This window comes from Schistocerca serialis, chromosome 4 (genome assembly GCF_023864345.2).
Source record: "Schistocerca serialis cubense isolate TAMUIC-IGC-003099 chromosome 4, iqSchSeri2.2, whole genome shotgun sequence".
NCBI lineage: Eukaryota > Metazoa > Arthropoda > Insecta > Orthoptera > Acrididae > Schistocerca > Schistocerca serialis.
Window position 1 is genome coordinate 860492733 of NC_064641.1, and position 26458 is coordinate 860519190.

The 26458-nt window shown below is 38.9% G+C and overlaps 1 protein-coding gene across 1 annotated transcript in view; it reads right to left on the minus strand.

Moving 5' to 3' along the window:
* LOC126473499 (glycoprotein-N-acetylgalactosamine 3-beta-galactosyltransferase 1-like) overlaps positions 1-26458 on the minus strand; it is a 44379-nt gene that overhangs the window by 12560 nt on the left and 5361 nt on the right. The window contains exon 2 of the mRNA XM_050100585.1: positions 12705-12862. Within this exon, the coding sequence (XP_049956542.1) occupies positions 12705-12862 (158 nt within the window). The remainder of the gene's footprint in view (positions 1-12704; positions 12863-26458) is intronic.

The following is a 26458-nucleotide window of genomic DNA, read 5'->3' on the forward strand; positions in this document are numbered from 1 at the left end:
TTTGATGGAAACCCAGATCTAAGCAAAGAAGGGAAAGCAGAAAGGTGGAAGGAGTATATAGAGGGTTTATACAAGGGCGATGTACTTGACGACAATATTATGGAAATGTAAGAGGAGGTAGATGAAGATGAAATGGGAGATATGATACTGCGTGAAGAGTTTGACAGAGCACTGAAAGACCTGAGTCGAGACACGGCCCTCGGAGTAGACAACATTCCATTAGAACCACTGACAGCCTTGGGAGAGCCAGTCCTGACAAAACTCTACCATCTGGTGAGAAAGATGTATGAGACTGGTGAAATACCCTCAGACTTCAAGAAGAATATAATAATTCCAATCCCAAAGATAGCAGGTGTTGACAGTTGTGAAAATTACAAAACTATCAGTTTAATAAGTCACAGCTGCAAAATACCAACGCGAATTCTTTACAGACGAATGGAAAAACTGATAGAAGCCGACCTCGAGGAAGATCAGTTTGGATTCCATAGAAATGCTGGAACACGTGAGGCAATACTGACTCTATGACTTATCTTAGAAGAAAGATTAAGGAAAGGCAAACCTACATTTCTAGCATTTGTAGACTTAGAGAAAGCTTTTGACAATGTTGATTGGTATACTCTCTTCCAAATTCTGATCGTGGCGGGGGTAAAATACAGGGAGCAAAAGGCTATTTACAATTTGTACAGAAACCAGATGGCAGTTATAAGAGTCGAGGGACATGAAAGGGAAGCAGTGGTTGGGAAGGGAGTAAGACAGGGTTGTAGCCTCTCCCCGATGTTATTCAATCTGTATATTGAGCAAGGAATAAAGGAAACAAAAGAAAAGTTTAGAGTAGGTGTTAAAATCCATGGAGAAGAAATAAAAACTTTGAGGTTCGCCGATGACATTGTAATTCTGTCAGAGACAGCAAAGGACTTGGAAGAGCAGTTGAATGCAATGGACAGTGTCTTGAAAGGAGGATATAAGATGAACATCAACAAAAGCAAAACGAGGATAATGGAATGTAGTCGAATGAAGTCGGGTGATGCGGAGGGAATTAGATTACGAAATGAGACACTTAAAAGTAGTAAAGGAGTTTTGCTATTTGGGGAGCAAAATAACTAATGATGGTCGAAGTAGAGAGGATATAAAATGTAGACTGGCAATGGCAAGGAAAGCATTTCTGAAGAAGAGAAATTTGTTAACACCGAGTATAGATTTAAGTGTCAGGAAGTCGTTTCTGAAAGTGTTTGTATGGATTGTATGGAAGTGAAACATGGACAATAAATAGTTTGGACAAGAAGAGAATAGAAGCTTTTGAAATGTGGTGCTACAGAAGACTGCTGAAGATTAGATGGGTAGATCACATAACTAATGAGGAGGTATTGAATAGAATGTGGGAGAAGAGGAGTTTGTGGCACAACTTGACTAGAAGAAGGGATCGGTTGGTAGGACATGTTCTGAGACATCGAGGGATCACCAATTTAGTATTGGAAGGCAGCGTGGAGGGTAAAAATCGTAGAGGGAGACCAAGAGATCAATACACTAAGCAGATTCAGAAGGATGTAGGCTGCAGTAGGTACTGGGAGATGAAGAAGCTTGCACAGGATAGAGTAGCATGGAGAGCTGCATCAAACCAGTCTCAGGACTGAAGACCACAACAACAACAACAAAATTGTAGAAAGTATGAGTACACTAATGCCAACTGCACACAAACTGTAGTACCTCTGCACTGGTCAAGAAGCACTCTCCACCAGTTCACCAAGAGCTTCCTTGAGCAGGTAAAATATGTGGCACCAACACATAACAACCTTGAGCTACAGGCTGGATACTCACAGGCAGGTCAATGAACATCAGTTGATGTTTGTGGGTCTAGCCTTGTTACAATGTTGCAACATACTTCCAGCCTTGGTTCTGTTCTGTTTTGAACGGTATCCAATTTGAACATGCCAAAGAAGAATCCAATAGTAAGCAGCATTAAAAGCCCGATGTTACTGCATGGAATCTACTACCAGAGTGCCTTTTCATTTCTAGAAAACTGTGCTTGTGAGTTTAACAGCAGACAACAAGCTTTCACCACCACCCAGTTTCCATGCCTGCACCATTTGATTATAGTTTTCTTCAATTTGAATGAGTAATGACGGATCCAAGTCTCAATACATGGGACAATTTTTGGCAAAAACCCATCACCTCTTCCTTCACACGACATGAGAAGTGCGTGAAGAACTGCAGCTTGTATTACCCATTCAGCAATTTTAAAAATCAACAAACTGACACTTTTTGGAATTCCAACTCATTCTGAATGACTGATCACTTTCATAACAGATATAATGTTTCTGACCAACTTTGAGACTGAACACCTTCTAAAAGTTAATGAGTGGCCTCAATGTTTAGTGGTATGATGACGGTGTGGGGATGGTGGAAGTGTGCTATTTTTTCAACACATTTTTGTCCTTTCTTGAACTCCTTACACCAACACTTCTCACATGACCATGAAAGAGTGACAAATGTGACTACCATTAACATGCACATTCAAACGAACTTGATTAAGATGTGTTGTGCAATAGCGGGCATCTCTCTCGCTCATCACAGAGGTTGGTGAATGCCCGGAGGATGAGGCATTCCAATGTTAGTTCTCCTCCACAGGGATTGCTTTCCATGTAACCACAGAAGCCCAAATGCACCATGTACCCTTGGACACTTGATTCAATAAACCTTGTTTACATTCAATCCACCCTCGTGAAACATGCCAGATAGGACTTGTGTAGATTCTCTACAAGTAATTAGAAGAATAATATTTCTAATGAAGATAGGAACTAGGTAAAATTACACACAGACAGGATTACATTTCAATGGTCAGCAAAAAAGGTTGTTATTCATTTCTTCAAACTGTATCTTCAGCTACTGTTTTTATGTGTACTATATTATTCTATTCTTTGTTACTGAATTCAATAAATCATGGAAGAGCTTTAACACCACATTAGTTGTGGGATGAGCCAAGCTATATTAGTGGTCTTCACATCCAGATTGATGATGAAATTATTAAACACCTGAAACAACAGCACTAGTGGCACCAGCTGTTGTAACTGGTGCTCTAGAACCTGGGATTGTTGCACCTGTCCAAACTATCATCAACTCTGAACAGTTTCGGCAACATCAACAGCCAGCAACTGGCAACAATCTCAACTTCCCATGAACAGCTTTCAGTGCCCCCAGCATTTTTGCATGTGATTCCCAGTTGGGTTACAGCACCCGTACAATTTAGTCAGCAGGGACAATAAAGCCATACCTGTGTATGCATGTTTTGTATTCATTAGCTCCAAAGAAGGACACTGTCCTAAAACTCAAATGCTTTCAGTCTTGTTTTTTGAGTAAATAAGTCCCATAAATTGTCCAAAATAAAAGTTTACAACTGTGCCACAGAACTATGGAATTATTCTCTTGAAGGAGCTGGAAGAAGAGCAGAAGGGACACACAAAGAAGAACCCTACAAATATTGGAATGTTTTTTCCACTTTACTGAACAGGTCAAAATCTTGTAAGTATCTGTGGTTTCCTTTGCTCTCAGAGTAGAAACACAATGACCAAGCATTCGCAAATTTGAAAGAACATTTGTTCTAAAGTTCAGTTTACATTATCTGATCAAGTTAATGGTAAGCTGTGGCCATTGACAGACTGTCTTTGTTCAGGGACTATCTTAGTATCAGCATGGAATGATTTAGGTACACCCTGAAAAGACTGGAACAGCAAGGTTCAAATTGGATTTAAAACCGAGTATTTCTACACACAGGAAATTTTAATACTGCATTTCTTTGACTAATCAAATGGTTTATCAATTATAAGCATTCAACAATTATGAAACCCTATTAAGAGTCAGTTTTGAAGATCATGCTTGAAGACATCCAATGACAGTTCCTTGCACTGGACCATCTAATCAGTGCTTAAACTGCAACAATGCAGTGACAAGAGAGTGACTCAGTCATATCCTCCACACAGCCCTAATATAATCTCTTTCTTTTTTTCCTCATCTCAGATCAGACTTAAATGGCAAGCAGCTTTGAAAGCAGTGATAAAAGATGAGTTACAGTACATATATCAGGATTGGTAGATTCATGTGGTCACTTGAATACATTTCAGAGGGGCTGTTTTTTTTGTGTAAGCCTGGACCCAATTTAATTTACTTCAAAAGTGAAAAATTAATTCTCATTCTTAAATTACTCAATGTCATGTCTTTATTTACTTCCCATTCACAAGCTGGAGTTGCATCTGTTATTATACACTCCTCGTAATTCAATAGCCACTTTTAAAAAGAGAGAGAGAGAGAGGGGGGGGGGGGGGGGGGGGGAGAGAGAGAGAGAGAGAGAGAGAGAGAGAGAGAGAGAGAGAGAGAGAGAGAGAGAAGAAAATAAGCTCTGATTTACTACAGATGTTGCACATTTTTCTAACATCTACATTATGAGAATTTCAGTGTACATATATAAAAAGTGGAAAAGCTTGAAATTACTAAGGGTGGTACTTTAACTTATTGACAAAAATAAAGTGGCCATTCTCCTGTGTATGAAAACAGAATATTTTATGTAAAAAGAAAGAAATAAATAAATAAAGGAAGGAAGGAAAGAAGTAATTGGTGTGGAAAGACACAGGGCTGGCAAAAGCGAGAGTAAGCCACTGAAAACTTAAGTCTATGGAAAGATAGAAGGCACAAAGCAATGTGTTTAGCTGGCAGTTAAGGATGCACTGAAAAACTATGAGCAGTTAACATGTCAGAACAAAAAACTAAATGCCAAGACAGTATACAATAGTCAAAGGCAATACCCAGAGAAAAGATATATTATGATGAGAGCTGTTTTTATGGAAGAAGGCTGCAAATTAAAAGGCCAACCAGTAAAATAATGACAAAGTTATGGAAGTGGCCAAAAGGCTGCTTATAGTAAATATGTTCCTGTCATGAACTGTGCCTGTGAAGGACAACTATTGGCAAGGATATAAGTTAGCTCAAATGTCTGTAGTTTAGCTTTCATGGCTTCTCTGTGTGCCGTGTGTAGGAGGCAACGTATTGGTTGACTCTCTAGGATTGTACACTCCTGAAATTTTAATAATAAACCATACTGTAATGCTCACAGCTTCTCTTATGCCTGCAACTGCAGTTAGGTGAGTATCTCTGTGATGCTTTTGCACTTACTATATGAACCTGTGATGAAATGCACTGTTCTCCTTTGGATCTTTTGTATTCCATTTGTCAATCATGTATCTGGTAAAGGTCCTGACTGATGAGCACTATGCAAGCAACAATCAACTGACAGTTTTTAAGCTACTGTTTTTGTGGGTGGACGATTCCTCCAATGAACCTTGATCTATCATCTGCCTTTCCTAAGATTAATTTAATTACTACTTTAAACTTTACATAACTCCCAGATATGTAATGGATGTGACTACTTCCAGTAACTTTTGGTAGTCACATAATCATATAATAAATGCCAGTTCCTGCATCAAAGTGTCAACTGTCTGCACATCTTCCTGCATTTTGTTACAACTGTCTACATCCAACAGCACTGTCTGCAGATGGAATCACGGAGCTTCTGATGTTATCGACTTCGTCACTTATATACAGAGTGAACCAGAACTCCACTGACAAACTTTCAGAGGTGTTCAGACCTTCTGAGTATTCTGGTGTGCCCTTATACCAGTCTCCCAAACCTCATTACAGGGTTACTGGATTTCATTTGGTTTCATCTCCCAGTTAGTTTTCTGTCTGTTTTGTGGTGAAAATAGTGGACAACAGTGCAGATTTTGATGGTATGAACTCTGCGTCTGTTTTCCATTTGCTCACAGTACCAGCTGCAGACAACAGTAATGCCCTCCTTAACTCATTGCCATCAATTTTGCATTCACTACTGCTTGGTTTTATCTAGGTTTTTGTTTCCTGGTATTGTCAGCTGCACATTTACAGTGATATACTGTGGTACTACAGATAGGTTTACTGATGAAGAGTTGGCCAACAAGCACCTGGTGTAGTGGTTCGCTGAATGGAATTGGAGAGTGGTATGACTATGCTAAGCTGAGCTGTTCTCGTACAGACAGCAACCCCACCTCAGTACTTTTGCATCAGTACATAGGCAACATTCTTTGTTAGAATGGAAGATACTGGCTGTGTGAGGTATGTTAGAGTACCCCACATGGAAAGAATGTGTTACAAGCAACTGGTGTCTACCCTGCCTATAGCACTCAGTGTGTTGCATGAGCTTTAAACATAAGCCAGTAAACTGTTCTGAGTGCCTTACATGAACAACAATTGCACCTGTATAATTCACAGAATGTGCAGTTGTTGCAGCCAGCGGACTTCCCATTTCTAGTGGCGTTTACAAATTGGTTCCTACAGTAATGTGTAGAAAACTCCAATGTTCCTGCTTTTGCATTGTTCACATACAAGGCTACAGTTGCAAGTGAGGGTATGTTCAACAGTTGTAACAGCCATGTATGGGAAGATGAAAAGCATTAGTGTGTTGGTTCTATTGACAGATGTTTACTATGAACGTATGGGCTGGTACTGTCAACAATTTTGTGATTGGACCTTCCCTGTCTCCTGATACACAGAATGGAGTTGGGTACTAAACATGCCTTCAATATGTAATCCCATAGTTTCTAGAAGATGTGCTGCTGAGAATTTATCATATTATGTTGTTTTAGCTTTACAGGTGCTGGCACACTTCACACTCAATGTTAGAATCCACAATGAAGTACAGTTTGGTCAAATTGGTTCCACACCATGGCCAGCTTGGTCACAAGATGTGACACCAATTGACTTCTTCTTCTGGGGGCATGTGAAAAGCCTAGTTTACACAACTCTGGTTGATACTCGTATGGAACTAGTTGTCAGGATTATCATGGGAATGGAAGTAATACACTAAACTCCTGGAATTCTTCAGTGTGTAAGACAGTTTATGATGCATCACTGTACACTCGGTCATGGTTATGGTGGCCAACATTTTGAACAATTCCTGCAAGGGAACAGTTCTGGATTTGTTACGTGCTGTACGATAGACTGACAGAACAGAATGTACTCACGGTGATAAAACTGAATGTGTTTCATCTGACTGTTTGCAATGCTCTGTGTTGTGTGTTACATTTTGATTATTGCGCACAAAGGCTTCTTCATTAATGTGAAGGCACTTTTACAGAAACAAGGGTGATTGTGGCAACAAATTGAATAAATCATAATTACATCATTACTCTGTAACAAGCTGCCGAAGACTGTGGGTACCTTATACCAAAATAATAAAGTTTCCCTGAACGAACTCTGAAAGGTTGTTGGCGGAGTTCTGGTTCACCCTATGTATATGGTGAACAGTAATGGTCCTATATGCCTCCCTTGGGGTACTTTTTGTCTGAAGATTTCTCTCCATTATGAGTGACATGCTGTGTCCTATCAACTATGAACTCTTCAATCCAGTCACAATGCTGGTCTGGTATTCTGTATGGTCACCTTTTATTCATTAGTTGACAATGAGGAATTGTACTGGATGCCTTTCAGAAATCATGGAACATGGCAGAAACATGGGCGTTGGTATCTATTGCCCTCTGGATCTCATGGACAATTGAGATGAACCAATTTTTCACACTATTGTTGTTTGCTAAATTCATATTTATGCCTACAGAGGTGATTTTGAGACTTGAAAAAGTCATATTATGTAAATGTGTTCTCAAATTCTACAACAGACTGACATCACTAATACAGGCCTACAGCTGTTTCCTGAAAATGGGAAAGAACTGCAGACATTTCCAAACACTTAGTACAATTCATACCCCCAGCTACCTACGGAAGACTGCTGCTTGAAGAAGAGCAAATTCTTTCACATACTCTATGTACAATTGTGTTGGTATTCGATGAGGTTTAGTTAGTTGCCTTTCCTTTGCTGAATAATTTTAGTTCATTTTCTATCCTGTGGTTGCTTATTTCAATATCTATTATTTTGGCAGTTGTACAACAATTAAAAGTATAAACTTCTTTAGCGAAACAATTCTGGAACAAGAAATTTAGCTTTCTAGTCTTCTTGATTGATGGCACTGATCTGTTTGCTGCTTTAATGGCCAAACTTTTACAGGATTATCTGTCAGACTGGTAGATAGAATTTTACTTTCAAATTTGTTGAATATGTCATGCATGGCTCACCTTACACTACTTTAGGTTTCATTCAGTTTTTGTTCATCGACAAGGCTTCGTCTACTTTTAAATCTGCAGTGAAGATCTCTCAGTTTGCAAAGTAGTTTTCTAATATGGTTGTAAAGTCACAATGGGTCATTCTCACCCTCACAACCTGTCATGGCACATACCTTTCATTGGAATACTGTACCAGGGGCAGTAAAATGAAAATCAAATAACCACCACAGTGGGACCATGGAATGATTCAATTCAAAAGTAGTCACCACACACGTTAAGACGTATATCCTACTGGGAGACGAGATGCTCAATTTCTGTTTCATAGAATGTGATCAGTTGCTAATGGATCAACAACTGCACTCATCTTTCCACTTCCTTTTCCAACTGAAACCAATGTCCATGCACGTCTTTCTTCAGGCCGCCAAAAAAAATGAAAATCACACAGAGAAAGATCGGAGATGTATGGACGATATTGCAGTGTTTACCAACTAAATGGCTGAAAAGTAGCCTTCATCTGATTGACAGTGGGGGGGACAGGCATTATCGTACAGCAGGATGACTCTGTCCGACAACATTCCTAGGCATTTTCACTTTATGGCATGTGTTGCAGTTTCCAAAATGTGTATTCATAATGCTGCACATCGACTGCGGTTCCATGCTAGAGGAACTTGACAAGCAGGGGCCCCTGTAATTAAAGAGGAAGGTTATCATGACCTTACCAGAACTTGTGCGATTTCTTTGGCGGGGGGAGATGTGGGGTGTTTTTACTGTTGGCTTTCTGTTGGTCTGTAGACTGTCAGAATGCTGTCGGACAGAATCATCATGTTGCACGATAACACACAGCCCAAAACTGTCAATCAGATGAAGGCTATGCTTCAGCAATTAGGTTGGGAAACACTAGAACATTTGATTACAGCCTGGATCTTCCATTGTGCTCTCAGCACATGCATCAGCATTGGGTGAGCAGTACAGCCATAACAAAAGCCACTCTGTATTTATTTATTTATTCCATGTGATCTGATGGTACACAGTGAGTTGCAGATGTCGGAAAATATCATTTAATATTGTTAACATATATTAACGTAAGCCTATAGTATCCTAATGTATTATATTGCTCAATGTTTTCAATTTAACACCAACAGCAAGATTACTGTTCTAAGTATTCATTTACAGAGTAAAAACAGTGACACAACAAATATGACTTCAGGGCTTTGCTAACTTTTATGTTGTCTTCGATGGGAAGATTGTTGAACAGTTGGAGGCCCATGTGGAAAACTCCCTTTTTACACAGTTGAGTGTTTGTACGTATAACATGCAGGTTTGTGTTTTTCGTGGTGTTGTGTACATGTATTTCATTATTTTTTACGTCTCTGGGGTCAGTTGGCATTATGTGTTTTCTGAAGAATTTTAGAGTCTCAAGAATGTAGAGGCAAGTAGTGAGCATGTCTGTAGCAGCAGGAGGGTTAATAGCAATGAAATTATAAATGCCAATTGAAATATGTCTCCCAAAGAAAGGTAGGAGTCTGGAATCGAAGGCTGTTCATAATTGTTTTAGCTACTTGTACTCACCTCAGCAGAGGTGGAAACACACTGGGTAAACTTTTCATGTGGTTGATTTTTGCTCATACATTAACGGGGATGAAATATAGATAAGAAACCAAAATTTTACTTAAAATTGAGAGCAGAACAATATCTCATTTCATTCTTGAGTTATTGGGTTTTTATATTCGATGGAGGACTACACGCAATGCACCCATTCATGCACTCGTGCATCGCGAATCACATGATCATAACAACTGTCACAGCTCATAAATGATTCAAGATATTGAAAGGAGGTTTTCTGCAAATGATAGCACACAATGAGGCACATATGTTGTACAATAAATACTCATAACTTTTATACTAACCGAAATTTGGAAGTAACTTGTCTGCAGCAGTGAGAGGTTGGGGGATCAGCATGCATGCTTACATGTCCACAGTACTGAAAGAAAACCCAAGGTGCTCACGTATACAGGTCTAAAAGCACCTGGGGAATGGTATAGCAGGACATGTCTATAAGTCCACAGCAGTGAAAGGGTTAAAATCTGTTTTTGGCCAACTTTCTGTCTCTATTAGAGAGGGGCAAAACTGTTCTTTTCAGAGATAGGATCAGAACTGTTCACTCCCTGAAATGAACTAGCTCTTTTTCATGACTCACCACTCATTCACAATAGAAAATAAATGGAAGGTACATTGTCCTTTAAACTTCGTTTATTCCAGTACTATACCTGTATTTTGATCTTATTTGATCCTATTTTGAAGTAAAACAGATAATGAGTAAGAATTTTGTATTGTTTATTGAAATTTCCACAATATGACAAAGTTTTTGATTATTGATTTATTTTGCACTATCGTGGTTTTGGCTTTGTAGCCATTATCATGGTCAAAGGTGAAATAGTCATAAAATATTGGTGTATCACATTTTGCGATATGTTTATCGGTTCACTCGTAATTAAAGTGTAAATTCGAGTATCAATAATAAAAAATCCTATAGTAAGAGGAGTCGTCAGGAACCTAATCTGATCAGTTTAAACAAATAAAAATAGAACAGATGATGTATACATAACATAATTATGTAATATTCATACAGGTATTACTACCAAGAATAATATCCAGTAGAGACGAACTCCGATACAGAGGCGCTGAGTCAAGCAGGTCGAGCCACGAGCTGTATTATTACTGCGTGAGCTAAGACCGCAGAGACGACCAGATTGACACCTGAGTTGCTTTGCTCAACGCTCTGGCTAGAGTCGAGAACGGTGGGGTGAGCGTTGAGCGGGCGAGTTCCGAGGGCAGGGGGAGCGGTGAACGGCCACCAGTCACCCACTCCGAGACAAATCGTCCGTTCTCTTGCGAGCAGGTTGTTGCAAGTAGTTCTTATGTTCTCCGCTAGGAAGCTCTCTGTCCTGTTGCTCGCATCAACTGCCGAGAGGGCAGGACGTGCGACTGAAATGATCGCTGACGGAGTGCGATGCTAAGTTAGGTGCGCCAGACACTGCACGCGGCAGAGGAAGCACAGAGATGGCAGGGCATATGTGAAACACAAAATCCAATGGGGCACTGCACAATGTAGGCAGCCAAGGCAGAAGCAGGGCAGAGGCCGGCGCTGGCTGTGTTGTGTGGCATGCAGTGTGCTCTGACCAGCGGAGGCCCCGCTGATCTGCTCCGACTCTCTCTCTCTCTCTGCTGTGGGAAACGTTGGGAGCTACCGTTCTTTTTTTCTGAATCACTGATTGTTCACTCCTTTGAAAGATTCAACTCTATGAATCAGTTCAGGAGCGGATCCCCATCTCTAGTCTCTATCACTATGTGGGTGTTATTATCAGTGAGACTAGGTCTGCGACATTTGTGCAATTGTCTGATACTATATTAACGTTTCCTTTCATCAATCTCCATGACATACGGAATTCGTTTTTCATATGGATTTTGAATACAATGTTAATGAAGGTAACAGATTTGTTTTTCTATCTGCCTCCTCATTTCCTTTCAATGTCTGTCTCTTTCATATTTTTTTTGTTTTGTAGTTAAAAAATGAGCAAAGAAAACTGTAATACTTCACTATGTATTCACACTTGGTATTGATGTAATGTGTGAAGAATGTTTGTTTCTGAATTTTAAACCACTTAATGTACACTCATGTCATTGCATAGTATGATTAGCACTTGTTTGTTTAATATTTTATTTATATGCCTATCCATGTTTGATTACAGAGTTGCTTGTGGTAATCTGTAGTTAACAGCTCAGTCAGTTGCCACGAGACTCAAGCTGCCTATTATCACTGTTATGTCCAATCCAGTAGTGGATGCTAACCTTTTTGTGTGTTATCTCACATTGAATTGCTCCCTATATGTTTATGTTTTCTTTACTTGGACTGGATGTACCTATGGCCAAAACACACCATAAGACATGATAACCACACTGAAATCAGGACAAATTTTGTGTGTGTGTGTGTGTGTGTGTGTGTGTGTGTGTGTGTGTGTGTGTTTGTTTGTTAAGAATGATCACCAGCCTCTGAAAAGATTTCCTGTTCTATGAAGTGGAAACCTCATGTCTTGGAAGACATATCCACCAATAATATTAGTATCAAGACATATGTAGCAGATCATCTTGAAAAATGGGGGACTTGTGACAAGGATAAACAATAACAAAACAAAAATAAAACAGCTTAACAAGAAATATAAAGAACTGAGCCTCACAAGAAGACAAAAGATAACAAAAGTAGAGATTGTATGGTAAGAGAACAAATGAAGAGAAATAAATGAAGTGACACATACACAAAAGTCTTCAATTGTTTGGATTGTTGTTGTTGTTATTGTTATGGTGATGATGGTGGTGGATCTGTTTTCCTCCAGCAATATGAGAATAGTTGTACGAAATCAACAATGTAAGATGTGAAGGAGCAGAATGGGATTAAAAAAAAAAACTTATAAAAAAAACAGGAAGAATTTTAGTAAAGAAAGGTGGCTATTGCATGCCCGATAATAAGAGAGACTATTGCAAGACTGATACTATTTTAAGTTCAATCATACCTCATGAACTGGGAAGACACTCCTTTTCCAATAGCTACCGAGTGTTGAGATCTTCCCTCGGAACAGTAACTGGTTAAAACTGTAACCATGGAATCTTCCTCTCCCTAGGCTATCTCTTGTGTCCTCTGGGGTTATTCCAAGTTCTCCCAGGTGCTTTCCTAAATTTTTTAAAAAACATTAATATTTATCTACAACAATGGGGTGGAAAGACAGAAAAAAAAACAAGAAAGAAAATAAAGACAAAAGTAATAGTTGGCTTTTGGATGGTTCAAAATACAACAAAATTGCAAAAAAACTGCTATTATTATGAATGTTTGTTAGGTGCATTTCATATATTTCACAAGCAAGCAGATAGAATGTGACCAATACACTGTGACACACAATTTTAATCTGTCAAAATGTTTCAAAATTGTGCATGTTAAACTACAAGTGAAAGGCTCTTTCTGCTTTTTAACTGGTCATAACTGAAGGAATTTCTCCAGGAAAGGTACAATAAATCTGTTTGTCCTTTCTCAACAGTTAGAAAATATGTGGCAGAATTCAAATGTGCCACAGTATTCTTGAAGAAAACACATTAACAATGAGCTAAAACTGCAACCAAAAATGAAAACATTGATGATGTGCACAATATGGTAATGGGTAGTGGTAGTCATATCAGAACAATATTTTACAAGCAGAATTAACTAAGTCGGTGGGGATGAAAATGGGGTGGTGTATATATGGACAGAGAGAGGGAAGAGGAGGAGATGAGCAGAGAGTAGGAAGAGGAGATGAGCAGAGAGTAGGAAGAGGAGATGGACAGAGACAGAGTGGAAAGGAGATGGATGAAAGAGAGGGAAGGGGGAGATGGGCAGAGAGAGGGGAGAAAAGGAGATGGGCAGAGAGAGGGGAGAAAAGGAGATGGGCAGAGAGAGGGGAGAAAAGGAGATGGGCAGAGAGAGGAGGACGCAGACAGACAGACAGAGAGGGGGAGAGAGAGAGAGGAGAGGGGGGGGAGGTAAATGAGGTTGACACAGAGGGGGAAAGGAGGAGATGGACAGAGAGAGGATGCACGTGGAGTTGGACATTGTAAGAAACATACTTCAGGTACAGGATGTCATAAACACTGAGTCATATGAAAGACTAGGTTTTCTTAAAACGGAGAGCTAAGTACTCAGACATTAATTAATAGTGAGAGTACTTAAGAGACTTTTAACATGATTTCGCACGCAAGCTTTACGTATATTTAACACATTAACTCATTTGTAAAGCAATCAGAAGTTTGAAGCTGATTTATACAGAGGAGTTTGATTCTGTAAAGAATCATGAGTTTACTTGTTAATTATTACCTGGAGGGGAAAAAAAAACCACTGTGGGTTAAGAACAACCTATATTCCATTGGGGTGAGAATGAAAAGAGGGTGACACTGAACCATAAACTCAGGAACATCCGGTGCAATTTCAACCAAATTTCTTACGTACATACATGTACATACCATATACAAATAGTGTGGGACTAAGATTGCCCACTATCTCTAGGGATGTGATGGAGATGAGAAGGTGTGATGTAAAAATGTACAAAAATGACCCGTCAGTATTAATTTCTTATATTTGGTTGTAATATAAAGCATGAAGTTCAGTTCCTCTCTTATGGTGCTGTTGAGTGTGTTAACCAGGTCTGCAGTGGGTGCATAATTTTAACAACTCGTTTTGGGACATAAGAAACAGAGACACGGCTGAATATCACTTTCTCTCTGATATGATATGGTGCAAAACAGCAGAGCATAGAACATACATGTGTACAGTGCATGTCACATAAAGATATGTTCAACATCTCTACCTAAGTCTCTAGACTGCTTTCTACAAAACCTGGTACACATATTACTTACAATTTGAGAAGAAATACTGTGCGGGTAAAAACCATCAACCTCCCATTGTTGTGGAGGTGATGATGGGGTGACGAAAGGGGGGAGGTTGTGGTGGACAGACATGGAGGGATGAGGTGATGGACAGACAGTGAGAGGGGGGAGGTGGAGACATGTGGTAGATATGTGATATCTGCATCTATCGGCTAAGCAGCAGTTAAAAACCTAGTTATATAATGAATTACTAAAACACAAAATCTTAAGCATCGCTGCAGCAGAAACTGTACAAATGTAATATATTGCATAAGCAACACTTACTACCCAATTTAAGATCACTTAGAGGGTATGGAGTAATGGTTAATAATGAAAGGGGATAACTACACTATCCTATCACATTACAATGCATGATCATAATGTAATGTTTATAGAAGGCAATAATATTGTCAAGCTTTACAGTGTGTGATAGCAATGCCTTGCCATTCTCCTGAGTCAAGACATTACTCATCATCAGCGGGGCAGGAGGGGGAGGGGGGAGGGGCGGGTTGCTGACTACGTTTTTCAGGTAGACTAAGAGGGGGACATGAACATGTACATGGCGCATAGTAACATGTTTGTGACCTAGAAGTCAGCATTATTTTTGTGTGCAGTGATGAAGTACAAAATTGTGTTTTTATTATAAGTTATTTGGAGCACACTGTGTAAAAATTAAAGAACAATGTAGAATCAGAATCAATCACATGAGACAGTGCAGTGGTTAAGACATTGGCTGCATATTCAGGTGGATGGAATTTGCTCTGTCCAGCAATCCCAGTTTGGTGGTTCTCCATCTTCATAACATTTCACAACTATGTTGCAGTTTCATTCCACCATTATGTATGTTTTACTTTCTCCCATTTTCTTCTTTTGATCATTCCATCCAAAGTATCTATTAAATGGCCATTGTCTCCTTAGGCACTTTCCTACACAGTTCTTCTCATTCCCGCCTTCCTCTAAATTCACCAACTCATTTCAGTACTTCTTTCTGTCCAGATTATCTTCTCAAACTTCCTCCACATCTAAATATTCTAATTTATACTTTCTTGTAATATGAGTCAACATCTTCCATAAATTTTTAAAACGATATTATGTTGCTTTTAGCTTCTTTTGGTTGAAAATGGCACAAATGTTGAAATTGCAATAGTAAAATAAAAACAGCAACAGGTAAAATCAACATGACATCATTTAAAAAATCTTATTTTATTTCACCTTCCTTCCTTACTGGAAATTTACACACACGTAAACAAATGGTTTGCATCACCACAATGTGTCGTACAGGTATGTTGCTACTGGGACTCTTCGTGTGCCGACTGGAAGGTCGCCCTTGACATAGTTTGTGAATACATACACACATAGTTACCATGAGCACCTCACTCGAATGGACTGCAGCATTTCAGCTGAAAGTAAAGCACCAGTACAGATGCATTAGGATGTCTTTGGAACAGTACAGCTGGGACCAATGATTGGGCACACATCATCACATTACCTGAAGAAGGCTTCTCAACCAGGGAAGATGCTAAATGTTGCATTGATGAGATGTGGACATGGAATTGGTTCCAACTGGCAGGTAATGTGGATGACTTACATTGCACGGGCTGTCCTTTTTCAACATGTGCACATAATGATCAATATTTAAGACTTTTGAGTCAAATAAACCATGGACTGAGAGCTCCAGAACTGAAATCAGCATGTATTGCATCAAACCATTAGGAGACAATTGCATGCATTACCAACAACCATGGCGAGCACCATGTCACACACACTCTACCACCTTGGATTCTGTTACATTCGGGCAAGAAATCGTGCAGAATGGACACCCCAGTACTGGTGTCGGGTGTAGTTTACAGAGAAACTCAGATCTGTTTGTATGCTGACAATCTTACACAAGGCGTTGCGAGACAATCGAGGAATATCAAATGCATCGAGCACTGTGCAACAAGGTGATGGTGGAGTAATGCTCTGCCATGGCATTATATGGGGCCACTGTACACCTCTCATAGTTAGTGAGGCAAAAACCACAACAGATTCGTCTGCTTCTGAGCAAGTGGATGTTCTGTTACATGCTGACATTGCTCAAGAGAGCTGTGAAAAACCCCCATGGGAAACAGATTACATATATATGCATGCCCCAGAACTATTTTTTTGTTTCCTGGTCCATGAATTTCGAAAAAAAAGGCCTGACACAAAGCTTTGTTGATGTGTGTACAGCCTCACATGACACCATACTCCACAAAAAAAAAAAAGACCAGGCATTCTCTGACATATCAGTTTTTTCTTCTGGTTACATACTTTTCTTGACCATTGTTAATTCTGATTTTTATTACTTGAATTAAAATCATGTTGTTCTTGACCACACCACCAAGGTATTTGAACTATTTTATTTGCTCAATTTTGTCCTGCCCTATTATTATAATTACCTCCCTTTTCAATCTCCCAATGACTATTCTAATTCATTTTCATTCCATACTCTTGACATGTTGCATTCAAATCTTCTACCTTGGTGTTCACTCTTACTTCATCTGCAACTAAAAAATTACATCATTTATTTATACAAAAGAAAGTCGTGTTAGTTGCACTATTTATAACTCAAGAACGGCTGGACCAATTTGGCTGAAAATTGGTGGAGAGGTAGCTTAGAACCAGGAGACGGACATACGATACTTTTTATCCCGTTCGACCACTATAAAATATGGTATAACAAAAACGTATCTGGCATGGAATAACAAAACGCAAATGTCAGCTAAAAGACAGCTGGACCGATTTGGCTGAAAATTGGTGGAGAGGTAGCTTAGAACCAGGAGACGGACATAGGATACTTTTTATCCTGTTCAACCGCTATAAAATGTGGTATAACAAAAATGCATCTGGCATGGAATAACAAAACGCAAATGTCAGCTAAATGTCACTATAAAACGTGGTATAACAAAAACGCAAATGACAGCTAAACATCTGTGGTTATCAGTATATATCATTCGAATACACAATCGTGCATAAACGTGAATTAGAGGCACTTAACCGAACACTGAAAGATCCACGCAATAACTCGAGATGTTTTGGAGGAGCAATGATTTTACTGTCTGGCGATTTCCGCCAAACACTGCCAGTACTTCCAAGATCTACGGCTGCAGACAAAATAAATGCTTGCCTCAAATCATTGAATCTATGGCGCTATGTGAAGAAACCTCAGCTGACAACAAACATGAGAGTTGCATTGCTTAATGATACATCTGCTGAAGATTTCTCTGAGCAATTGCTGACTATCAGTAATGATCGAGTACCTGTTGAAGAATCGAGCGGATTGATTTAATTTCCTCATAATTTCTGTAACTTTGTCTCATTGAAAGAAGAACTTATCAACAAAGTATTCCCAAACATCATTACTAACTACAAAAGTAAGGAATGGTTGAGTGAGCGAGCAATTTTAGCGGCTAAGAATAAAGATGCAGATGACCTAAACTACATAATTCAGAATGAGATCATTGGTGAAATGCATTCATTCAAATCTATTGACTTTGTAACAAATGTAGTTGAAGCCACCAACTATCCAATTGAATTTTTAAACTCCTTGGATGTGCCTGGCTTACCACCGCACAATTTATGCCTAAAAGTTGGCTCTGTAGTAATCATGCTTCGAAACACAAACCAACCAAAACTGTGCAACGGTACGTGTTTGGTGGTAAGTAAATTGATGAACAACATTATTTACGCAATTATACTCAAAGGAAAATTTGAAGGTGAGAAAGTTCTCATTCCGAGGATCCCGATGATCCCAACTGATATGCCGTTTGAGTTTAAAAGACTTCAATTTCTGATCCGTCTTGCATTTGACATGACCATTAACAAATCACAAGGCCAATCCTTGAAAGTTTGTGGTTTAAATCTGGAATATCCATGTTTTTCACATGGTCAATTATATGTGCCATGTTTACAGGTCGGAAGACCATCTGCATTGTTTGTTTTTGTGCCTGATAATAAAACAAAATGTCGTGTATCACAAGGTACTTAATTGAAGAGTGGAAGCTATGCACCAAAAAACATAAAGAATAAAGAATCATTAAAATACTTAATTTTTTTATTTGTATTTCCTAACAAAAAATTGAACTTAAAATCCAAAATCTGATTATTTATTGGCTTTAAGGCAGAACAGAGTTTGCCGGGTCAGCTAGTATACAAATATAATGCACTTGGACCTTTTTGCATTGACAGATATCCCTCCATTTTTCTGAAGACTATTCTTTAACAATCTCCTCTAAATACAAACATATGTAATATGAGAGTATGCAAGTTGGGCAATATGCACCTGTTGTTGCTTGATGAATCTTGTAGTTTATGCTTTGGTAAACTACTGCAGTTCACGAGAAAGATTTCAGCCAAGGACTGAAAAGGAGGGAAGAAAGATGAAGGTTTAATATCGTGGCTATGATTAAGTCATTTGAGAAGGAGTACAAGCTTGGGTTTTCAAATAAATCATTTGCCTTTAGCAGTTTAGGTGAAGCATGGGACACATATGTCTGGAGGAACAGATGGATATTTGCAACACCAACTGCCCAAATGCAAGTCCAGAGGCTTGTTGTTGTGTCACCACACTCAACAAAATCAATGTTGCACTCAGTAGAATCTGGAGAAAATTGAGTCAATACCTTTCCACAAGCACATATATTGCTCCTATCATATCACCGAACAAACATTTCTCCCCATTCTCAAAAAAAAAAAAAAAAAAAAAAAAAAGGTCTGTTGAGTCATTCAGTTAACGGAATATTCACAGCTGATTATCATTATCATTTATGTTTCACATGTTAGTTACAATTTGCTTTTATTTTCTACCTTATATCTACTCTGGGATTAATATATTGTGTTACACTGATAGATAAGTTCCAGACTTTCTCTAAATATCTGGAATTATCACACATTTCGTGCACTGAAAACTATTGCCACACAATTGGTCAAATGCAAATGGAGAAAATGAAATTTCTGTTGACAGGAAGCCAACCATACAACTAACACAAGACCTTGTAATGTAATGAAAAATAAACAATGCCATTGAAATATGTTACCAAAGTGATTAATACATTAGGAAACGATCACACAAATACTATTCTACTTTAAAAACCTGTAGGTATAAATATATAGGATGGATTCAATTCCAGTATAAATCTTACAGGTTGTTTAGGTACATTTTCTGAGTGAGTCTCATAGGCAAATACTACAGGTGCAATGTACTATGATGTGATTGCTGTCGCTGCACGAACTGCCCAGTATAGCGTTATTATCCCATTCTTCCATTAAGTGAATCTACATACAAGGCACATATCAGCCAGTTCTCCATCAGAAAACTTATCCCCATTGATGTGTGTTACTATTACCATACAACTAACACTGCCAGAAAAACAAGCCTGAGACAGAACAGAGGTGTACTGAATGCATGCTTGAGGGTGAACAGTAACATGGGTGTTACTGTTGTCAGCATAAAGTAATATGAGTGGATGGAACACATTTGTTTCCAAACATGACACACAGAGTCTACCTCTGATTTTTGCAATGTTTTACAGATATTTTCAGTGCAACACAGATACAAAGACAAATGAAGGTAAGAAGTCAAACAAAATACAATTAGGCTATGCTGTCATGAGCCACCAGAGATCAAAGGTCCCTCATACCACAATAATCAGAAAATACTAGCTGAAGTCTAAATCAGAGCCAGTGCCAGTCATAGTGGGGTTGCTCTAATGCTCATAGTGTGGCAACGCATTGCTTTCTCTTAGCTAATGGCTTCAAGTAACCAACGAGAGGCGAGAACAGAGACAATGAATTTCTAGTGCGAAAATAGAAATGATTCTATCCTTCACTAGAGTCACAATATTTATGAAAAGGAAAGTTGCTACTCATCATATAGTGGAGATGCTGAGTCGCAGATAGGCATAACAAAAAGACTGCCACAAATAAAGCTTACGGTTAGTAATGCCTTAGTCAACAATAGACGACACACACACACACACACACACACACACACACACGACAGCAATCTCAGGCAACAAAAACCACACTGCGAGCAGCAGCACTGGTTCCTGATGGGAGTGGCGACTGGAGCAGGCTGGGTCGGGGAGGTGCAGGGATAATATGGTAGGGGTGGTGGACAGTGAAGTGCAGCAGGTTAGATGGAGGGCAGGGGAGAGGTTGGGAGGGGGGGGGGGCAGCAGAAAAGGAGAGAAGTAAAAAGACTGGGTGTTATGGAGGAATGATGGCTCTGTAGCGCTGGAATGGGAACAGGGAAGGGGCTGGATGGGTGAGGACAATGGCTAACGTGACTTCGTTAGTCACTGTCCTCACCCATTCAGTCCCTTACCTGTTTCCATTCCAGCACTACACAGCCGTCATTCCACCATCACTACCAGACTTTTTAGTTTTCTCCTTTTGGACTGCCCCCCCTCCCCTCCATCTAACCTGCAGCACTTCAGTATCCGGCACCCCTACTATACTATCTCACCCCCTTCCCGACCCACCCTCCTCCTTAACCTCCCCCCTCCCCCCCCCCCCACCCATTGCCATTCCAATCATGCACAGGTGCTGCTGCTCGCAGTGTGGTTTCAGTTGCCTGAGACTGCAGTTGCGTTTGAGCGTGTGTGTGTGTGTGTGTGTGTGTGTGTGTGTGTGTGTGTGTTGTTGACAAAGGCCTTACTGGCTGAAAGCTTTATTTGTGACAGTCTTTATGTTGCGCCTATCTACGACTCAGCATCTCCGCTATATGGTGAGTAGCAACTTTCTTTTTCATAATACTGTTACATTCCATCCTAGATTTTCCAATGTTTGATCTTCACTATTGTCACTAATATTTTATTGTGTGTGTTTTTTTTTTATGAATATGTTACGAATTATGAGGATGTGATTAGTTTTGGACTTAATACCACAGTTTCAATTGCAGTAGCTGAATATTTATGACAAGCAAGATTATTAATTTCACATCTGCGTAGCAATGAAACTCATAATTTTGCTTGTCACTAATATCTCGCTAACTTTTTTTTCCGAATATGGCGTGATAGTCGAGGATGTCTTCAGATGGGATCCCAAGAGAACAAATTAGATTGATAATCTCCACCGACACAAATATTTGACTGCTCTTTTTCCAAGTATGTCATAAATTAAGAGGTTCTAGTTTGGTTTGAATGTGACCGTTTGATTACGAGTTGCCTACATCAATGAATATGAAAGCTAAAAAACCCTAAATTTGGTAATAGACTGAGTTGTGGCTTAGTCCAAAGTTTAGGTTAGGTTGCAATATGACAATTTATGACAATTTTAATAGCAAAAATTACATTAATAATATCTGTTGTCACGTATACTTGTTTCTTCCGAATATATCATGAATTATGAGATTCTGGTTAGGTTGGGATCTAATAGCTTAAACTATTTGCTGTTTCTTCCAAATGTGTTACAGTTTCAGAGCTTGTGATATACTGATGTGAGAATGTGACAATATTCCTTCAAAACACATTGTCTGTCCACTGGTCTCTCATTGGTTGCATAAACCCAGGAGTTGACACACCCTCTTTCTTTCTCATCATTACTCATGGCAAGTACTGACAATACTGCAGCAGAAAACACATAAATATTCCGGTGGCTCTGAGCTAGATTTTTACCAAAAATATTCCTGGATGATCTCTGAAATTTTGTTGGTGGAGTTAGGTTTTACCTTGTACATAAAAGAAAAAAAGAAATATTAGAAATCATGACGTGAACAAATGCCAAATTATATTCCATGTGTGAAACAAATTTTATTGGCAAGAAGCCGTCATTATTTACTTTTAATTCCCTACATAAGTAAATATCAAGATAGTGAGATCCAAATAATACCCAGCATCATTTCAATGAGTGACGGAAAGCATGTTAGGAGTTATAAATTCTATGAGTGCAGGAAACAAACAACAGTAAAAAACAAATGAGTGACAGAGCATGCATAAGTGAATGTGAAGGCACACACAGTTAATGCATGCAAAACAATAAAATTTAACAGCAGTAATGCCACCACAGTCTGAAAGTCTCCCCTCACCAAAAGCATAAAGGTATGCAGCTAACTGGACTTCTGCCAGGCAGCAAACATGGTGCACCTCCTCCCCACATCAAGGATGTTACTACCAATTAAAATGCTGTAATGGAGACACAAATTATGTTAGTAATAAACCTGCCACAGCAAATAAAAAAATCTAAATTGGTACAATCATTGACAACCAAATGGAAGTGAATATATATGTGAGTGAGATGCCCCTCTCCGAATAAACACATATACATGCAATGTAACACATGTGATGGAGCTCAGAAGGAGAGACAAGGCAAGGGAGGAAGAATGAAAGAAGTAGAGAATGCAAGGAAAGGGGGAGGAGATTAGAGGGGGAAAATGGCATATTGATGATATATATTTTCAGCCAGTATCAAGTTACAATTTTCACTAAATAAAATCAACTGAAAAACCAGACCTGAACAGTATGAGAGGTACACTTTATGTACAGTTCTCTTACATGATATGTTAGCTATTGCAAGAGGTTCCTCTGTATAACAGACTATAAATCATGTACAGAGCAAAATCAGCAATGTGCATTGTGTGTATCTTTTTAAAAATGATAATTTTGAAAATTTAAATAAAATTTACTTGGATATTAATAACTGGTATTCTGCAAACAGACTATCAATGAACTTAGATACAACACATTGCCTGCAATTCTGTACCACACAAGTGTTGATCACATAAGTAGGCTACAAACAACGCATGTGCGTAAATCAATAAATGAAGCACATAATTCTAAATTTATATTGATTTTGGTAAGAACTTAACTGGAAATCAAATGGTACAGGTGTTCTTTAATTATTAAATTCTGTAAGGTTTTTGTTCCAGATAACATCAGATTTTGGAGATGAAAATGTCAAAAAGTTGACTTATGTTTCCTGTTTCTGTTCACTAATGTCTTACGGCATCATATTCTGGGGTAGCCTGTCACTGAGGAAAACAAGTTTGTTGCAGAGACTTGCGCATTAATGATAATATGTGGTACCCACTACAGAACCTAGTATAGAAAACTCTTAAAACAGTTGTTCTTGTTGGAATGCAAATAATGGAAGGTGTGGAGGTAACAACACACCATGCAGTTGACGCACTGAGTCACTGATGGGTGCATAAACAAGACTTAGAACTATACAATGTAAGCTTTATGGCCAGTTTTGCTTCAGGTAAAACTTCCGGGCTGAAAGGCCATGGTCGATATTTCATCTTCAATTGCAGGAGGCATTTTTGGAGTAAAACAGTAACTGAACTACATTGAGGAGCCCCCGTATTTAAGCATTTAAAGAATAGCATATAGGGCACCACCATGTGTCACATGATGCTGAGTGTGTGATTATCTCTGGCTGGCACCATTGTTCTTATTTAAAGTAATCGATCATTGTTCTGTTGGTCCAAAGTCGATATCTCTATTTTATCTTAAGTAACATTATCTTCTTTTGTATTAAAATTATTATGGCATGTGTGAACCTTTTTGGCTTCTCTAAGCATGCACATATGATAATGTGTTATCTCTGCTGAAATGCTCATGTCACTGAATTTTAGTTTCCATCACAGGTAACATGTTCTGCTATGGCCAGTTTGTCAATGTGTCCCAGATGGCAGTGACTTTTGTAGTCAGCTATGAGGAAATGGTTCCACTGTATACCTGCCCACAACTATATGGAATCTTATACATTCTAGATGGTGCCAGTCAATGTCATACACCTTTTTCCATTCTTAAGCACTCTTATCTTCTAGGTGGGTTTAACAGTCGTTTCAAACCTGTACATGGCCAACACTTTTCCGGTCTGATCCAAAATTTTGTTAATAAATGGGAGGAAAACATTTCCAGTTGGCGATTGCTGTTTCTCATTAGTCTTTCCTCTTATTTTGGATGGAGTGCTTGATCCACTTCTTTATTGGAAGATCCATTTTTCTTGAAAGCAGGCTTTAAGTGATTCAATTCAACTTGTAAATAAACTGCCTTGCAAACTTTATTAGGCCTGTCCACCAAGGTTTCAATGGCATCTCTTTTTTTTTTTGGTCTTGCATGATGGCTGGATTTCTTATGGTGGTAGGGATCAGTTTGTGTAGCTTTCCTGTACACATCATGTCCCAAAGTCCTGTTTATCCACTAGATGAAAGATTCACCCAAAAAATTAAGTACCCCATTGCTCTCATTCTCCATAGCAAAATGAACTTTTGGGCTGAATCTTATTTCTCGGCTGTATCAGCAATATAATGAGTGGATGGGACTCTGGGCTATAATGAGTACTGGAAAGCTACACACACTGATCAGAACCTCCATAAGGAATTCAAACATCACCCTAAACAAAAAAATAGGTTCATTAAAACCACTGGTGGATAGAACTAATAGAAATTGTTAATGGGATTATTTAAAATATGAGTTGAATCACTTACGGTCAGGTTTCAGGAAAAATGGTTACTACAGTAAGAACGTGGATTGAGCACACTGTCCACGAAGAGAGGTAGCAAGGACTAATGAGGAACAACAGTCACCAACTGAGAATTTTTCTTCTTGCTTATTAACAAAATTAAGATTGCCCCACAAAAGTGTTGGTCAAGCATGGGGTTGAGATGATCCTTAGACCCACCAAGGTAAAAGAATGCTTAAGAATGGAAAAAAGTTGTATGGGATCCAATAGCAACACCTGGGGGTGTATAAAATTCTATGTAGTGGTGGGCAACAAAAAGGACTGTTAACACCCACTTAGCCGAACACAAATGAACTGCCATCTGGAAAATACTGACATTTCTGCTGGAGCAGAACCTGTTTTCTGTGATGGATACCACAAAATAAAATTCAGCAAGATGAGCACTTTGGCAAAGAGAACAAACTGTAATACGCATGTATCTAGAGGAGCCATAGAGATTCATAAATACCATCATAATTTTACTGGAAAAGAAGAGGCTGTTAGGTTACATAAAACAAGGATGATGACTCTGCACCAACAAAATGACAATTGATTAGTTTTAACTGAGAATGATGGCACCAGCCAGAGATGATAACACTATCAGCATAACTTGACAAATAGTGGTGTGCCCTATGCAGCTCTATAAATGTGGGGCCTTGTAGCAATTGATGCAGGTGATGTCTTACCTTGGAAGATGTCTCCCACAGTTGGAGATGAAACTCCTGAAAATAGTTTTATACTGGCTGAAGTCAGGTTGTAAGACTGAGTTGGGAGTTATGCCTGGATGGCTTAGTTGGTAAGAGAACTGCCTATGAATGCAAAGTTCTGGGTTTGATCTTGTTCCAGTGCACAGTTCTAATCTAGGCGGAAAGTATCTTCTCAGTCTTGCTCAGCTTCACAACTGAATGGTGAGCTGCTACCTTTACTCCTTCCACTAGTTCTTTAAACTGTTGGCATACCTGCAACAGCCTCACAGTACTTTACAACCTTAAGAAGTTTGTTATTAACAATTAGCCTATTCACTTTTCAAAAACATCAGTAGCATTCATGAAAGATTTTGATGCACTATGAAGGAGAAACGACTTAACACTATCCATCACTCAGCCTTAGAGTGGCAGAGAAAGGAGCGAGGTATTCTCGCATAAAAGTCTTTTACCACCAATACAGTGATGAAGAGGATGTAATGAATAACAAAATTACTTTTAAACACAAAGTGAATTCACATCTGCTTAGGAGTCCTCCTGTTACATAAAAGAGTTTCTCAATTAAACTACAGGCTAGAAGATAGGTGATATGTGATACTTTAGCTGGCCAGTATTACAATGTAGGCAGTTTATCAGCTAGTCAATAAGATGTATTTCTGCACGGTGGCATAACCTAACTGGTGCTCTTCCAGTGAGAATACAGCATC